The following is a 19,025-nucleotide window of genomic DNA, read 5'->3' on the forward strand; positions in this document are numbered from 1 at the left end:
TTTGAAATACAACCATTTCTGGGATGGAACATGGCAGTTGTTGAACAGCCCAAAACATCATCAAAGACGCTTATTTAATTAAAACTTCAGGAAAAATTAAGTTAGGCAACCCAAATGGAAATATGTTCAGGATTCTGGGACTCACCAAAAGCATTAAAAGATTTTGTCAGGGCCACAAATGGTTAGGAGCGCCATTTGATGTCTCATTTGAAAGATAATTTCAGTAGTAACGTTGCCTTTTAAATGACAGCACAGATTCAAAGCCAAGTACACTGGCACTAATTCATGTAGCATCTTGAGGTTCCCTGTGTTCTAGTACTGATTCACCTGTTCTTGTGAGGTGAGAAAAGATCACATGTCAAAGTCTTATAGCTCTGGGCATACTAATGGCCTTTGAATCCAGGTCCATGGAGTCTTCCCATTGACTTCTAAGGCCGTTGGATCAAGCTTGAAGGTTGCACAAAACAGCAATTAAAAACACTTTTGATTCCTGAAAAGAGTACTAAAAAATACCTGGGGATTTAAGAAGTTTCACGTGCTACTTCGTACATTTGCCGTCATCCACACAATACAGTAGGTTTCCAGTTTAACTACAAACATTGTTCTAGTTGTGTGATGAATTACGTAGTTCAAACAAACTCATCTTTAATGCTATACTAATTGCAAAAGGCTACTGGAGACTAAACTTTTGTTCTTTGGTATATAGAGGAGGTTTGCTCCATTTGGATCCGATTACATGGGAGTTTAACTAACTCAAGTTATATCAAGGAACTCAAATTACAGGATTTTTCAGAAGCTTTTGGCTTTCAGCATAAGATAATGAAATTAAACTTTAGAGTTCCTTACCAATGAAAGGATCACTTTGTTTTTCAAGCTCTTACTATTTTGCTGTCCCTTGTAATCTCATCTCATGTCAATTAGCTAGCAAAAAGCATTTGCCATTTATAGAGTTTTAAATTTTTTTTTAATAGTTCCTTTTTGTTTCATTTTACAATGACCAATTCTTTTCCAGAGGTGCTTATGTCAGCATGATTGGGTACTTAATGTTGCTTCAGTATCCCTTCATATCATTTTCTACTAGTGCAGCATCTGTCTTTAGGTTGGAAGGGCAGATGAGTGGTTTTCCAGTGCAAATGACAGTGGTGCCCATGCTTGTACAAGACAGCTGAGAGCTAGTGATCTTCCTGTAATCCATGAGGGGAAAATGTATCCCCATTCATGTAGAGTCGACAGGCTGGTGTTAGTATCCCCTGAATTCCAGATTGTCTGGATCAGATGCGATCACTTCACCACCACCAGTGTGTTAGAGCCCAGTCCTGCTCCATTGAAGTTTGATTGCAAAACCCCCATTGACTTCAGTTGTGTAGGACCAGGCTTTTGTATAGTGTGTTGTATGAAAAGAGTGAGTCAGACAGCACAGCCAGTCATTTAGAAGTAAGCTCAGGATTTTAATGGCTCTTCCAGCACTTTCAATAATGGTGTAGATCTTTGTTCACATGTAAAAGCTCAGACAAGGAGGGGAAGGTAGCTGTGCTGTGTTAGCCCAGATGTGATGTGAGATCAGATAAATATCACATTTGAAAGGGGGGGGAAATATTGACATGTCCTGTGTTATTTATGTTACTAAATAATCATGCAACAGTGCTTCAGAATAGAGTTTGCTTTTAATTTCAGAAGATGTCAGGTTTCAGTTCAGAGCTCTTCAGCTGTGAATCCTCGAGTTTCAGGAGAAGAGGCTTAACCTCTGCATGCAACTGTGACAAGCATCTGCTTTCTCAAAGATATCTTTACAGAAAGAAAGAAATATTGTCATGTGGGAAAAGTATAATTAACACTGGGTAGGTAACAAAAGGGATGCCTTATTTTTCTTAAAGCCCTTTGATCAATAGCAGCAGCTTTGTAATTGACTAGAAAGAAGAATTTCTTTTGGAAAATAATAATTTGAAAATAATTTAATGGGGTCTTTGTCATGTGCACAGTGCACCCTTGTTAAGGGTGTGTTGGTATTTCCATCCTCAAGCTTTTTTGTGTGTGTTGGTGAAACTTCAAATGAATTATGGAATAACAATAATTGATAAGGTTGTAGCTGGGGAAACTGAGGCAGAGGGTGGTGAAATGAATTGCCCACAGTCACCCAGCTGGGAATAGAATCCAGAAGCCATGAGCTCAGACCCCTGCACTAGCCAGTAGACAAGATTTCCAACTATAATAGACAAATACAGATATAAGAACCACTGAGTGCACTGTGTACATACATATTTCTAGTCTTGCAGCTGAGTCCTTACCAAGCCAACATTCTTTAACCTGCAATTGAGGATGAGGGCTTTGGAGTGCCTCTGCTTCTAACTTCTTTGGGGGCGACAAATACTGCTTTTGCTGTTTGTATCCCAGATTTCAGAAATCACGGCTTTATGTAAACTGCAGCTTGTTCCTTGCAGGTTGCCTTGTTAAGAGCCATCATGGGCTGTCTCTGAAGTCAGGTGGTAATGAGCACTTTGCGATTGATTTTTAGGTTCACACTGCTTCAGAGAAGTATTCAGTATTTGTTCTGGGTTCTGTTAATGTGATATACAGCCAGATTCAAATACATCTGTTTACCCATATTAAAATCTCATCCCCCTCTCATTATCTCTGTGCCCAGAAATACAATTGCTATCAATTCCTAACAGGCTTCACAACTGATTCTTTCAGGGTTTTTTAGATTTTCAGCCTTTGTACCTTATGTTTGATTTTTTTTCCTTTTGCTTTGGAGATTTCTCTACTTTATCCAACAAAAGATACATTTTAAACTATTGATCTTGTAGACAGAGCAATTTAATGAAGTCTTTGCTGGGCAAAACTGCACAAAGTAGAACAGCCCAGTTTTTAAATCCCTACAACTCTGATAGCGTGAAACTCATCTTGAATCTCTCCACCTTAGTAAGGCTCTTGGACCAAAGCCCAGGAGGACTATTTACGCATTTGTGTATTAAAGCAGCCATGAGATATACTTTGAATATTAATTCAGTGTCACTAGAGTCCAGTGCACTCCCCTGCATATGGGGGATGGAGGTGGGGAGAGATTTATGGAAATGATGGAAGAGACAAATTTAATTTCCTGCTCACTTTATGGAAATAGATTCAGTGGGCAGAGTGTAAAAATGGTTTGGGACCATGGAAACAAGTGATTGTAGGCCGATTCTCTGCACAGTATGGCTTTCTATTTAATAAGAATACCTACATGTGAAGGAATGGTAGGTATGTGCTCTTCATGGATTTCGTTGTTACACTGAAATCCAAGATTCACTGAGACCAGATGTTTTTAAAAGGGAACAACCCAAGGTAGGAGATAAGGAGATTTAATATGCTGTATTTAAAGCCAGTGACTCAGACACTGAATTATACTAGATAAAATTATCTGATTTGCTAGAATGCTTAACTAATAGCTTTATTGCAGCTGCTCTGAATTCAGGCAATGTTTTCTACTGATTTTAGCAATTCAGGCTCTTGTGCTTCAATGTAACAAACTAAATGAGTGAATAAGATTTAACTATTCTATTTAAGCAGCTGGAGGATTTTAATAGAAGAACCATATAAATTTCACGAACATTAAGTTAAGTAAGTGTCCATCACCACTTTTCAAAGGAGGGATCACTTTTGGCTGATACAGTTATCTTTGCAGGACAGCTCAGAGAGAGCACAGTTAAGAAAGGATGTAGTTTATATACTAATTATACACATTGATTTAAACTCTATGTATGCGCAAGGCTGCAGGAGCACTGGGCTTAACAGATCAAAAATCCCTGATAACAGTTGATGCTTTGCTGCTGAAGCTACTTGTGCAAATAGTATTGGAGAATATATCCTGTTTAGGAATTATTAGGTAAGTGCTTACAGTAGCTGGGTTAGTGGAGCAACCAGTCAGCTGCAAAGGTCTTTTTCTCTCTGGGATTGGAATGGCTTAAAAATAATAGCTTTTCAGTGCAAGTTTTGTGTCCATGGAGAGGGATACATCTCAAATAAGATCATCAGTAGTTTCACTGTCAATTATGCTATGTGCGTCGTCATAATCAAGAAAGGGTATGAAGTCACCAATAACTAGCACCCAGGGTCAGATTTCCCCTCCTACCACAGGGAAATGCATGTTACAGTGGCTGCTATATTTCTAGCCCTGGTGTTTTGACCACTGCTGTCACTTGAAGATTCTGCCTGGAGCTGGTAGGAGCGGCACTGTTTCACAGAGGTGTCTATTTCCTGGAAAAAGCTTTGTCCAAAACGTTTTTGGATCCAGGGCTCGCACACGCGCACATTGGTTCTCTAGCCTGGTGGATAGGGTGCTGGCCTGGAATGTGAGACACTCTGATTTGGAGTGATGTGAATGATAAAAGCTCTATTCTGAATTATACCCAGCAGGAACTTGAACCTCAGTGTCACACATCCGAGGCCAGCACACTAACCACTATGTTAGAGAACATGTGACTGAGATGCATAAAATTCTGGCTTTGCAAAAAAAAAAAATGTGAAAGGTTTTGGTTTTGTTCTAGTAAGGAATGGAAACACTTTTTGATCCCTCAAAAGTTGCTGTGAAATGGGAATATCCTCTCCTCAGCTCTAGCTCTGCCATAGGAAAACAGCTTTAGGTTTGGGGAGGCTCCATTTCTCTCCTGATAGCAAAGACTGTAGTGAGTATGCAATGTATCAGTTAGTGCAAGGCATTTTGAGGCCTCTCTATCTCCCTGGGCTCTAGAGCGCATCTGGCCTGTTATCTTTAGCAAGAACTACTTTATTCCTGTGTCTGTGTAACATATACATTCAGAGATATAATGAAGAACTTTGTCTACCCTGAGTTGTTAACACCGTTTTCTCTCATCTCTAGTGTATGAATAGTGAATAAGATATATCACACAGTGTACATCTACACCACAGATCAAGCTGTGATTGCAGTGTGAGGAGCATACCTGTGGTAGCTTTAATTTAGTTAGCCTAATAAAAAAAGCAGTGAAAACGCAGTGGCACAGACCCCAGTGCAGGCCAGCAAACTAAAAACTTACCCAAAGTCCTGAGCGGGCTTGTACTGGAGCATCTAGCCTGTGCTGAAATCCATACCATCAATTCCTCACTACCACTGTTACCCAGATCCATTTGATTAAAACTAGCACAGGTATGTCTACCCACACTGCAGTCACACCTTCACTAGCAGTGTAGACATTCTCAGTCTCTTTGCATTCCAAAATCACTTAGTATTTTACCTGCCTTGCCAACCCCATTGAAAATTATGTATTACAGTGGCATCGTTCAATTCTCAGCTGCTCTTAGATGATCACAGCACAACAGTAACAAAATCAGCTACTCTCCCAGCCCAGCATCATACAAGGAAGTTGCCACTCTCTCTTGGATCTTCATGTGGCTACCATCGTCCACTTTTTTGTCACTTGAAGATTAGACTTCTGCAGTTGTCCCTACATAGTGTTAAGAAGCTTTAAAAATCAGCCCAGAAACTGAGGTTAGTGTGGACAATGACAGCCTGCTTGTTAAGCGGCGTATCGCCCTGTGAGCATGTGATCATTCTGGGTGGAGGCTCAAATGTTATTTTTGACCCACAGAGCCATATATGGCTTGGGACTTGTCCCTCAGAAACCACCTCTTACCTCTGCTGATCTCATCTGGCAGTATTGCAAGGGAATGTTTGAGTTGGTGGTCCCTTGCTAAAGGAGAGGGAACTACTGGCAGAGTGTTCTCTGTGAAGGCCTCTAACATTGGAATCTGCCGTTTCTTCTCCTCCTGCCCCACAACCCGTTTGGTCCAAAATAGCCCAAATTTTTCAGACTCTGTAGCATGTTCTAAAGATCATATGCTTGAGCACTCATTTAAAGAGGGCAGAGGTTTGAGTGTATAGAGAGGGGTGGGATTTTTTTTTTTTTTGGTCCTATTGTCGGGATTAGAGATTTGCAGTATTTGAGGAGGAAGGTCAGTTTTATTTGGCAGTCTACTTTCATGCAGCCCGAGGCTGGTGGTTTCATACTTAGCTTGTTTGTATTTTTAGTCATCTAGTAAGGTGCCTGCAGCCTGAGAGAGGTTTATTTATGTCTGTACGTTGAAATTATAAAATCTTGATCTATCCATTATCACTACACAGCAAGTGTAGCAGAACCCAGGGGAGGAAGCCAGCACTGCCTGTTTTCATTGGGGTGGGAACAGTGCTAGAATGGATCATTCCGGCAACAGAAGATGACTTGCTGAAAAAACTAAACAAAACAAAAAACTGTATTCATGAGAAATGCAAGTTATTGCTGTTGATACCATGGAAGCGGGGGATTGGGGTGGTTTGGTTTTAGGGTTGTAGGGAGTGGATTTATGGCAAAAGACAAAAGTTACGGATGACTGGGTTTTGCCTGGGGTTCTAGAATGGGGGAGTGGATGTGTCAAATCCTAGCATGGCTTCTCTAGTGAGTAAGCCTTCCATAGGCAATAATTTGTATAGGGGGTGCTCTGACTTTGAGAAACTTTTCAGTAGCTTAACTATATACCATGTGAAAAAAAATGTCCTTGTCCATCCTTAAGAGAAGCTAATTTATTGGACTTTGTGTAATTGGATACTCAGGGCAAAGCTTAACAAGGTTCTAAATAGAGATTAGGCAATTATAGGAATAAGAATAGCACCTGCATAGATGGGGATAAAAGTCAGAAAGAGTCTCAATCCTTATGCTTCAGGGTATAGAGAGATCAGAGTTTTGTGTCAGGAAGAAATTCTCTCTGATAAACTGTATAGGTTCCTTTTGCTTGTTTTTGCTCCTTCAGTTTAAATATCTAGATTAGGTCAGTCAGAGGGATGATAATAGGTTAGCTATCTTCTTTATGACCTATCTTCTGTTACGACAATGTCTACTGTATTGCAATCTTTGCATCACAGATGGAAGTGCTATTAACAGTCCTAGGAAAAAGGGCAATCATTTGATTCAGTCATATAAGATGATTAAGGATTAAAAGAGAAAAAAGTACAAATGAAAGGATTTTCTTAATGTGCATTTTGGTTTCGTTAAAGTTTCCAGAGCTGGAAACACCAATTCTGTGTTTGTACTGGGAACATGGGTGACCTCTCTTTCTTGCTTCAGAGCAGTTAAGACATGAGCTAATCTGGCAGCTCTACAGTTTCAGTCACAGTCACTCACACCTAACAAACTGCTTTGTGTGTCTGGTGGCACGATGGATGGAACAGTTGCTTAAATGACAGACCTTCACCACCACCCCCATCATCCCACAAAACAGCAGATAAAAATCAAAGATCTCAAAAACATTTCGCTCAACTCAAATTGAGCAAAACAGTGGAACATCAGCAGTGAGTCACAGCTGAGCCAGAGAAAGAAAGAAATCCTTAAAGAGCAGGTTAATGATAGCATAAAACTGAGTAATACTATTGCACAAGCTTAAAAGGAATTGCATAACTGTTATACTGTATGTTCGGGACACAGTCATGCTACAGTTACTCTAGAGTCCAGAGAGAATGAACATAGAAGACTTACTGCATGGAGTTATTCTTGTTCAGTTCATGGTTATTTTGGCATACATTTATGGACTGAGTATGGTAGCTTGTTTGCCTTTTGGCAGAGAGTAGTATTGAGAAGAATAGAAGACTAGATTGCTTTGATCTTTTCTTTCTTGGCACGATCCAGCTATATGACAAGTCAGCAATTTTGTATATTCACTCGGGGCTCATTATAGCTTATTTATGCAGTGAAAAAGCTTGCTATTGACTGATAGTAGAATAAATTAAATTTAAGAACTTTTTTTAATGTTCTTTGGCCTTCATCATGTAAAAGTAATGCACATTACACATGAATAGACTCATTCTCTCTACATATTTTGTGTCTCAACATTCCCCCCACAAAAGCCACTCACAGTCAAGTGACTAATGAAACTCCATTTATAATGAATACATTGCAGTTTACAGATGACAGCTTTAGCGTGCATTTCAGCCTACAAGTTTGTTCAAATAGAAAAACTGTAATTCTGGCGTTTCCCAACTTTTGAGTGATTTTATTCTGAACCTTAACATTCTTTTAAGGTAGTTTTAGGAATGTAAATCTTTAAAATTTTTAAAGCAAACTGCCCCCTCTCTCTCTCACACACATATCAGAGGAATTGGGACCGAAGACCTTAAAAAACAGGTCATATCAACAGCACAGTTTTCAACTATTTGAGCCAAAGGAGTAACCAGTAGCAGGCTGCTACCCTCCATTGAGCATTCATTAAATAGCCATGTGACATATGTAGCTTATATAGGTATTTGCTAGATAGCAGAGGTATGTGGACAGTCAGGAATTCTATTCCTGGCTCAGAAAGGGAGTTTGTGCTGTGGTTAGATAGCATAGATTCAGCACATTGCTACATTGCCTTTCAGAATGTAAGTGGTTAAGTCACAGTGGTTTCTACACTTCACTGGTTCATGTGCCATCTTCTTAAAAATTTGTGGTGAAGCGAATGGATGGAACTCATGTACCACAGTTGGGAACCCCTTGGTTAAGAACTGATCGGTCACATTAGAGCCAGATTCTGGTCCCCCACTACAGCTCCTTGACACCATTCCAGCAGCACAGGGTGAGTGGCAGTGCTACCATTCCACTGATACCTTCTAAAAGCTCCTCCCACTGCAGAACTTTGTCCTTATTTCCATGTTAATGAGCGTGCGACAGCTCTGTCATCTTGAGAATCTTGGGAAAAGAATGAAGTCTTATGCTTCATCATCCTGCCACCTCCCTATTGTCCCCCACATAAAATATTCTAACACTTCATCCAATATAGCTTTACAGCCTTCAAATGAAACAAGGTTTGACCTTATTGGGTCTGTACCTGGTTTCTTTCAACCTCCCAGGATGCAAAGTGCTGATTGCTTTGGATGCCAGATTCCCAGCTCAGTTGTACAGCTCTGTCTCTTTCTATCTTGAAATGCTTGCTACTGCACATGAATACAAATGTAGGTTTGTGTGAGGCATGCTGAATATCTGAGGTTAGAGTGTGATGGCCTCTCTTGACTCATCAGCACAACTGCCTCCTCTTCATTCTTTGTTGCAGTGGTAAAGATGCTCCATCTTCACTGAACTCAATGTCAGCACCGTTGTCCTAATTATTCATAAGCCTCCTGGCTGCTACTCATTAGGATCAGCACATTTGCTTTTGAAGCCAGTTCTTGTGCTCTTCTCTTAGGTTCCCCAAGGTCTGGGGAGAGCTGTAAACTCTATGGAATCGTCTGCTGTGTTGGATTTAGCCTTTTTCTTAAACCTCCTACAGCACAAATCTGTCAAAAGATAAGAGGGGGGAAATGAATGGACTACACTGACAGGTAAAGAGAGGCTCTGCTCCTGGTCACAGATTAGCATGCATTCCAAGTAAGAAGATGAGAGGAATTGTGCAAGAAGGTTCGTTCTTGCTTTTTATTTGCACTAGTTATGGTGAAGAGGATAAATTATAAATAATTGATTGCATTCTGTTCTTTTGGACACTTATCCCACTGGGCACACTAACTTTTTCCTCCCAGTTATATTTTTTTTATAGAATCATAGAATAGTAGGTCTGGAAGGGATTTCAAACGGTCATCTAGTCCATCCCCCTGTGCTGAAGCAGGATCAAAATATAGTAGACCATCCCTGACAGGTATTTGTCTAACCTGTTTTTAACACTCTCTAACAGGGATTCTACAACCTCCTTAGGTGACCTTCATGTAAGCAGTCTGTGTAGACTTGTCAGACAAGTTAGCATTTCCAAGTTTTTACTAATGGTTTCTCAAAACCTGACCTGGGGCTACAACTTTAGTACTTTGAAGGAAGCAAGAGAAAAGTGGTCCTACTTCTGGTAAGTCGACAAGAAGGTTTCTTTTGACTTGGACAGCCTTGACTGAAATCTAACACTTATACACAACGGACGTGATCCAAATTCTGTTCCTTTGGTACAGATCATTAGCAATGCATTTACTCCAAGAAATATATAATGTAATGCCACAAGGAGAACCACATGACTGAAACATAGTCAAAATGTAGCCGATTGTATTCATGTAATCAAAGTGAGTGTTACTTGCTTTTTAAACCAATCCCCTATGCTTTTTGTGTTTTTTGGCTGTGTATGTTTTATATAACACTGAGAGTAAAGAGTACGTTCTGTAGTTTTCAGTAAGAAATCTGAATGCCAACAATTAATTCAATATCTTTTCAAAGATCTGCTCTTTGGGGCAGATTGTCGTGTGTTCATATTGCACCTGACGCAATGGAATTCTGATCCAGATTGGGGTCTGACTGCTACTATAATATAAGTAATATAAATAAAACATTTAATGTTTCATTATGGTTCTTATTAGTAAACAATCAGGAGATGACCTCTGGAAATTCCCACTGGTGCATAATACAGACATCCACTAGATGTTGCAGAGTTGGTTTTAAATTAAGTCTGGTGTTCTTGCTGCAAACAAGTGCTTTTGAAATGCACATAATTTTCAGTATCTTTTCCAGCAACAGAACAGGTGATGACATAACAGGAGGGAAGCCAGCTCTGCTGGGCTAGTGATCACTCTACTTATATAACTAGATCATATGGTAAGCATTTATCCAACAGGTTCATGGTTAGGACACCATACCTGTGGAGATGTAGTTGGATTAGTATCCGAGATTAAGAGTGAAGCAGATCAGTAATGTGGCAGTTAGAGACACTGATGCAGACCAAGAGTTTATATGGAATGTTGAGGCAAGTTTAGTCTAGACTTACTACCACACCACTGTGTGGTGGTGAGCTCTGCTAATGTTTTATTTGAATATTCGTCTCCCCATCCCCTTACAACTTTATGAAAGTGTGCTCAAAACAAATGTTGTGCAAGATACTATAGTCTAATAAAAGCCAGGGGACCAGTTTTACTGATAAACTCTACCTGCTGTGTGTTCTGGCAATGTAGAGCGTGTCATGGCAGAAGCACAAAGGAAAGCCACGAGAGCGCACTAGTGAATCTGGTACAGAACGTACGTGGTGACAAGATTTACAGAATGAAAACTCAGAACAGTTATTGCAGAAGGTAATGGAGAATAGGGAGAAACCGTCCACTCCTTCTTTCCCCAGTTCTTCAACTGAGAATCCTGCCTCCCTCTCATGATTGAGAGTGGAGGAGGGGGTGAGGGAGGGCTATTGTCTGTGAGACACACGTGCTTAGTCAACCCACTGCCAGTTTCAGATTCAGCTTTTGAGGTTTCCTTCAGGTGAAGATCAAGGAGTGATGAGAACAGTGACAAGTTACCAAATACTGGATTTTATTTCCTTTTGTTTGACTGCCATAAATTCCACCCAGACACAATCATAAGTTTTTTAGGTCATCCATACAGTAAATACATCTGAAAGAATACAGTAAGTTATACCCAAGTTATTGAAATATTCTACTTTAATGCTCAGGTGTTCAGCAATTTTTCTAAAAATACTTAAATGACCGCATGCAAAACATATACATCTTGATCATATTATTGTATGTAGACTCTGGTATAAAATACATGGCCTAGTTCTGGTAGCTGCTGGTCTTCTCAGCTCACACTGAAATTAGTGAAAGTAGAGGATCTTCCAGCATTTGGCCTAGGAGAGATGCTGTGATTCTCAGAAGATACTAGAGCTAGTCTTTAGGCCGGAAGCATGCGTCTCTTCCTATATTACAGAATAGCTCTGAAAGCATATTTAAAGTAGGGAAAAACAAGACACTTTTTTTCTCCCCAAATCTCCCTGTTGATTTCTAGGGCACTGTCTTTTCACATGAAAGACTCCTGTGTTCGTACACGTTGTTGCAAGTGACACTACACTGCCCTGGAGATTTGATGAAGGTTACACCAAGTTTCTTGTCAAGCTGAGGAAGTCAGTTACAATACCCAATTTAAAAAAAAAAAAAAAGTTATTGTTTGAAAGAACACTTAGCTCTACTAGTTGCTCTTCAACGCTGGAGACTTTTGCATGATGCTATGAAAACCAAGACCCTGGACATCAAAGCCAGCATGGCACTTTTCATAAGAGAAGATGGAGGGTTGTTTTCATGTCCTTGGCCAAAGTTTCACCTCCCCAGCTAATGTCATACTGTGCAGTGGCTTGCTGATTCCCTCCACAATGGAAGTAACAGTGTTTGAGTTGTGCTCTGGCTGACAGCAGAGTTTAAGTGTTTAGGTATGAAGGATGCTATGTAAATGTAAGCTAGGGGTAATATAGGTCCACAACAAGACAACACACATAGCGGGTTGGATTACAGCCTTGTACTGTATCTGTGACATGATATTTTGTATAAAGAGCATAGGGTGAAGAGGAGGATTACTGGGGAGGGGATTCTCCAACTACTCATAATAAAAATGTTTAAGAAATAAACTGGAAACAAAAAGAGTTCATTGCTGCTTTTAGAGATGGAGCGTGACTATCGTTAGTTACCTCCCAATTGCTGAAAATGAAATGGCGTATGAGGAGTAGTTATAACTTTCATGCCTGGCTTTTAAAACACTTGCCAAAAGAGGAACACTTACTTATTTCAACCAAATATATCATATGCCTCTACAGTGTGCACTGTCTGGAAAATAATATCCTCTGGATTCTAAGGGCCAGACCTTTAGCTAGTTTAAGGCAGCATACATAGCACCACTGATGTCAAAGGACCCAGATTTATGCCAGCTGAGGGTCTGGCCCTAAATAGCCATTTGTAAAAGAAAACAAATTGCTCCTGTCACCTGCACAGTACATGTAATCTGAATAATTTAAGAGATGATTAAATATTAGGAGACTTTTTATGTAAGGGAAATAGATATTCAACCATGTGGCTCTCTATCTGTACAACATGAAATCCAAGCAGTGTACCGTGAGTGATATGCAAGTCCAAGGAGAAGCAGAAAGGACAGGGGAAAATGCAGCTTAATAAGCACATTATGTGAACTCAGAATTGCACTAATAGTTGCCTACATGTTTTCTCTACATTATATTATCAGGTGTCCTACTAGGAACCAGAAAATAGAGGAAGTTTTCCTTATAATTTTGCTCTTCATATTTCTGTCACTAAACCATTATTGTGGTTTAATGTTATTTACCATATCTGGCTGACAAAAGTGAATGAATTGTTTTAAATCAGTATCTCAGTTCTCCTTCACACCAGTGTCTATCCAGTGTAACTTCAGACTTGACATGAATTGATTTATGGCCTTAATCTCAACAATGTCCACAGAACTCCCGATTGCATATACAGACCAACATCCATAAACACTCCATGGGATTTAACTTCTGTTAAGGTTCTAAATGTTGGAGTCTAACTTAGTTCAGTCCTAACTTATTTAGGAGCCAAATTCTCCTAACTCCTGACTGACTTAGGAGCCAAATTCCAATTTTCAAAAATGAGAAGTACCTAAATCACTTTTGAAAATGAGATGCACACTCCCAAGTCAGCTAAGCATTACAGTGCTGAGCAGAACAAGGCCTAAAACCTTTTTGAAAATGTATGATTCATCTGACAAGTCATGCTGATCTTCTGTGACCTGTGTGGAACAAAATGGAATGCAGATGCTGTTTGTTCAGTTTTGTCAATGATTTTATGAACACACAGCACGTACACAAACGTCCGTCAGTGATGTAACAAGAAGTGGAACATGTTCCTTGGTTTATCACTTTTTAAAAAGAAATATAATTGGAGCTCTAACAGGAAATTAAATTGGATGATTAACAAGTGCTGCCAGAGTTTGGCATGTCATAGAACACAGCAAACCTTATCTTTCATATAATGCACAGAAAAAGTTCTCCAAGTTTCTGGGTTTTCTCACTGTTTTAAGGATATCAGGTATGACATGAGATCAACAGCTTAAGCAGGCAATAATATGACGAGGTGTGGAAGAGTACAACAGAGTTCTTGTGCAGGGTTTGGAAGTTGTGAATGAATCGCTTCTCTGTCCATTTCTTTAAAGTGAAAATGGAAAAAGAAATTGCTGAGGCACATCAATCAAAACGAGTGGTTTGACTGAAGGAAGTTACTGAAACTAAGCCGCTAGTAGACAGTTACATTTACTGTAAGTTTTCTAAAGCGGTCTTCCACAGGAAAGACTATTTTTCCAATGGCCAGTTTATTGACATTATTTCATGATTAACCTTAGCCATTCATCATGTTAGCCAGCTGGTCCTCAGTAGGACAACTTAATGGCAACATTCCTCTAACAAAGTGGTGATCCTATACGTTACCTGGCACACAGTGTGTGTATTGGGGGAATCCTGTGGCAGTTCAGGTGTGTTTACTTTGTTGTAGTTTGTTTCCACAGAAAATGTCTGAGTGCAGCCCTAAATGGTGGGGGAGCAGATCCTGCTCTAGTCACTCACTCTTGTCCATTCCTAGCTATGTGATAAATTCACCCCAGCTGTAATTCCGTTGACTTCAGAGCTTCATCCAGGGTGAATTTTTCCCCCTTTGTGTAATGAGGATTTTGATGGTCTGTTCATTTCTTGAGGCCATTGCTTTCCCAGAGATTATGTTCTCACTGGTATTTTATGGACCCATTTGGCTCAGATTGGAGGGCTCTTTCCGTCTGGGTAACCACTGACTGGCATGGGTCTCAACTGAATGCACAGACTGTTAAACTGCCCTCCTATTGGTGATAGATTCATCCACCCTCCTGCATAGGAGGGTCTTGACAACGAGTAGTAGTCCTAACAGGATGGAAGTGCCTGCTGTGGTGAATTATGCCTAAAAATATATTCAGCTTTGTTTGCAAGTGATGGGATTAATTGAAGTTGCAGAATACCCAGAATGCTTTATCTATTACTCTGAAAATTAGAACCACTGGAAATATTTTACTGCAAGAAAAGACAACGGGAGGGAAGGGAGGAATAAAAGTCAAATAATGTCCTTCAAAGAACACAGTAGGCATCCTGTGTTGATTTCCATCTATAAGATGGACATTTATCTGGCAGTTTTGGTGGAAGGATCTGATTGCTGTTGAAGTGAAAGAAATGGCTATGTGGATAACCAGTGCAATGCACTTCACAAACCTCATTTGAGCATCCCACCATCTCTGAGGAAGAAGGTGGAAGAATCTGCTCGCCACAATTGTGCTGCCTTCTGGCTGGGCCTTGCATAGTGACCTCTTCTCCTGCTGCCAGCCACTCGGGTTTCCAGGGTAAACTAAGTCCAACACCAGTAGTTTAGCAGCGTCATACTGGAGCTTTGGCCCAGCTTTGCGCTTTGTAGACCTTCCAGCCCTTGGCTCTGCGGTCTTCATGCTACTACCCTAGGTGAACTAGTAGGAGAACCCAAGCCCACCCTCTATTCTGTGCCAGCCCAGGGAATTTGAATGAAGCAGAAAAGGTCTGTTTGTTCAGACTCTCTGCTGCATCCCTGGGATGCTTCCTCCTGTAGCCCACAGCTAGGCCTCTCTCAGCCTCTTGCAGGGCCGACTCACCTGCTGCTCCCAAAAAAAAGGAGAATCAAACTAGTTATGGGGAACAAAAGAAACACAAGATCCCACATGAGGCCTGCCTGCCCAAGGAGGCTCTGATGCCTAGGAATCTCTAGTTAGATGCTGGCCCCGCCTTCACAGGACTAGCTGAAGAGATCCACTACCTCTCTGTCAGCCATTCCTGAATTGGCCTTTTCCTCTTTTAATTCCTTCTTCCAGTCCTGACATCTTGCAGAGGTGAAGTAGGATGGGGATGATGGAGCCCACAAGCTCCCATAACCCCTTCTTTGTCAGTGTGAGTTCTGTATATCCCAACATAGATAGGTATATATGAAAGCACCCATTTCACAGGGTGTAAGCCAAGGTGCAGTGAGATTGAGTACTTTGGAGTCACACGAGTCAGAGGAAAGGACTTTATAAGTGAAAGCTTCAGATTCTGCAGACGTTTACACTCCATGCTCACGAGGGAAGGCTTGTCCCTGGTAAGTGGGATTTTTTCAGGTCCTGCCCCAAGTCAGACAGATTGGTATAGCTGTGTTGTTAATAGGCTAGCCATACAACCTATATGTCCTGAACTGCATCAATCACATCCCATAGGTATCCCCAGTCCACTAGGAGCCCCTACGAGCACCAATGTCTACTGTTCCCCAGTGGTGTTCAGTGATCACTCAGCAATTTAAGGTTTTTGCAATAAATCCACTTCAATCTGTGACTGGTCCAACTGCTTGCGCCTAACACCAAGAGCCTCACAGCACCCTACTTAGACTCTGTATCTGGGAAGCTCAGCCCTTAAAGGCAAAGCCCCCCAGTACCACAGTCCCATGTCTAAGTGGCCAAGGTGCAAGTTTAAAGCTCTAAAACAGCTTTGTCCTTCCTTTTAACATGGTTATTAGAGGGAATTATCCTGGATAAGGGCTTGAACCTTGACATAGTGGATGGTTACTGCTAGCTTTTTTACAGCACTCCTAAGGAGTAAGCAAACTATGTGCAATGTTTTGGACCTCTCTGTGCCCGAATACCATCTTTTTTTAGTTTAAATAAATTTGCACTCTTGTCAAATGCAGCACATGTGCTATGCAGGACCCAGAAGCTGTTGTGTGTAGCGGTAAGGTCTTACGCATCTTGCACATGATGGGATAAGGTCATTGTCTGGGAGAAGGACAAACTAGAGCAAGAAGGCTGAAAAAAATAGAATTTTGTTTGTTGTGTTCAGTGCACAGTGTAGTGCAACAGACCGTTTTGATGGGCATCAGTTATGGAGAACTTGCTGCAGTTTTATGTCATGCTGAAGACACAGATTTAGTATTAACATCAGCAAGTGGTAATGAAGCATCTTACAAGGAGATTGAAAAGGAAAAAAATATTACAGGCTAAATGCTGCCCTTCCACATAGAGAAGCAACTTCTGTTGAAGCCCGTGGGAGTTGCTGGCTTGTATGTGCTTCACACTGAACTGTGATATTGAAATGCTAAGATTTCAACTTGATTACCTTATGATATTCAGATTTAGATATTTTATTAGACAAAGCTTAGTGCTGGTGTGGTATGTAATGGAAGACACTGCATTTTTGGAGGGGGGGAGCGGAGGGAACAGATATTCCTGACTGGCCAGTTTTTTGTGGACCTGTCAGTACATGTCACCTGTGATCCATAAGAACTAAATTCTTATGAAAACAAGTCCTATTCCATCCTATATGCTTTTTTTAGTCTAATCTTCTTTTAACAATTTACTGAATACCTCGGGTGATCGATGCTATGGGAGTGAAGACAAAATTTATCACTCTGTCATATTTATTCAACACAGTTGAAATGTGCTTGCTGTGAGTTTTCCCTGACTCCTGAAGAAAATATTATGGTCTTTCTCTTGGTTCAGTTTAGATATGAAGATAATCAGTTAAATTATTGGCGTTTCAGGCCAGGGGACACTTTTCCTCAATATCTGCAAGGTATTTGCTAAACTATCCAAAAAAAACAAAACAAAAAACTTGAAATACAGTTGTTTCATTGTTGTTTTTAATAAGTTGAGAATTTTGTTCATTAAAGGAGTGCGGGATCTCAACCTTATTTTGAAACATATGAAATTACATAGGAGGAAGACCAGCCTCTACATTTGATTTAGTTTAATGAAAAATAACATTATGGTCCAGAATCAGGTACCAACTCATGGTCAACATGAATATAGTGAAAGTCCTTTTACAGTGAAATAGATTTTAAGCCCGAAATAATTTCAATGCATCATAGTAAGCCAGCTGCAGTTCCAGTTTTGTATCTTTGCATATGGGTAAAATTTCACTCTCCCTTTGCAAAAGGCTAATCCAGACTACATGCTACTAAAGTCACACCTAAGCCCTCACATGGGACTTTTTGGCCTTGTGCACAGTAGTGAATTTCACTTAGTAAAGTTGTTCAAAGACTGCACTTCAGTATAAGGGGATTCCATTTGATAACTTTAGAAACAAGTTACTAATATTTTACTTATTTCATGTATTTAAATCTTCTGTAGTTTCTTACTGGCTATTATAAATTGGGACAATTGGTATCTGTTTCACTGTGCATATACAATAGATCTGTGCAGCATAGTAAATTGAACTAATACAGGATGGGGAACGTTTTCATATGCACTTTGCCAATATTTATCTTGACGTTTAGAAGTCACTTTATCTCTGGGCATGCAGGAGCCAAAGAAATTCAAGTCAATACAGATCAAAAGTGATTATGATTTAACTTGGGGTAAACTGTTGGTTTCTATAGAAATAGACTGCGTCATATTGTTTTCCAGACGTCTACATTTTGATGTATTCTTTGTTTTTATATATTTCAACAGGCCTTGAACAGGGGTATCGCAGCTGTTAAGGAAGATGCTGTGGAAATGCTGGCCAGCTATGGGCTGGCTTATTCCCTTATGAAGTTTTTCACAGGTCCAATGAGTGACTTCAAGAATGTGGGTCTGGTGTTTGTGAACAGTAAACGAGACAGGACCAAAGCAGTTTTGTGCATGGTTGTAGCTGGCGCAGTGGCTGCTGTATTTCATACCTTGATAGGTAAGACTTCCTCACTATTTACTTAAGGTATCTTCAACCTGGGTGACTGGTTGATTTTGCTTCCCTATCCCATCCCCTAGAACTGCTTAAGCTTCAGCTCTCCTAAGTTTTCATTTCTAGTTGGGGAACTGTGAGAGGGTGGATTGTCTTGTGGCTGGAATTCTGTCCGGACTATAAAATTTCACTGTTTTAGAATAGTAGATTCCAGCTGTAGTTCTTGCTCATGCACAAATACACACCACTACCACCAGCATGTGTTGCTCAACTTACTGCTGGCCTGTTTCAGCAGTGTTTGGCTGTAGCACAGTTGTCAGGCTGGAACCAGGTCGTAGCACTGTCATACTGCTGTGCAGATGGGATTCATCTGTGCAAATAGGTTTTCCAGTTCTTTTGTGCAGGAGGCCATCCCAGTGTGTTACAGGAAGTGCTTTTCTCTTCAGTCAAGACTTCCTAGCATCTTTGATAGACACTTACATTCCCAGGGAGCACCTGTTCCCCCATGCCAGCCATTTCCCAGTGCTAAACTGTGTAGTAAAGAGGATCAGGTGGGCTGATTAAAAATAACCAGCATTAGCTTCTGTTAGCCG

General features: G+C 40.5%; 1 protein-coding gene across 3 annotated transcripts in view; it reads left to right on the plus strand.

Moving 5' to 3' along the window:
- ANKH (ANKH inorganic pyrophosphate transport regulator) overlaps positions 1-19,025 on the plus strand; it is a 129,190-nt gene that overhangs the window by 56,046 nt on the left and 54,119 nt on the right. For all 3 annotated transcript variants that reach the window (XM_067569898.1, XM_067569908.1, XM_067569889.1), the window contains exon 3: positions 18,222-18,438. In XM_067569898.1, the coding sequence (XP_067425999.1) occupies positions 18,222-18,438 (217 nt within the window). The remainder of the gene's footprint in view (positions 1-18,221; positions 18,439-19,025) is intronic.

The sequence above is a fragment of the Emydura macquarii genome, unplaced genomic scaffold (genome assembly GCF_026122565.2).
Source record: "Emydura macquarii macquarii isolate MOO-44397 ecotype Brisbane River unplaced genomic scaffold, CSIRO-AGI_Emac_v2 contig_320, whole genome shotgun sequence".
Classification (NCBI taxonomy): Eukaryota; Metazoa; Chordata; order Testudines; family Chelidae; genus Emydura; species Emydura macquarii.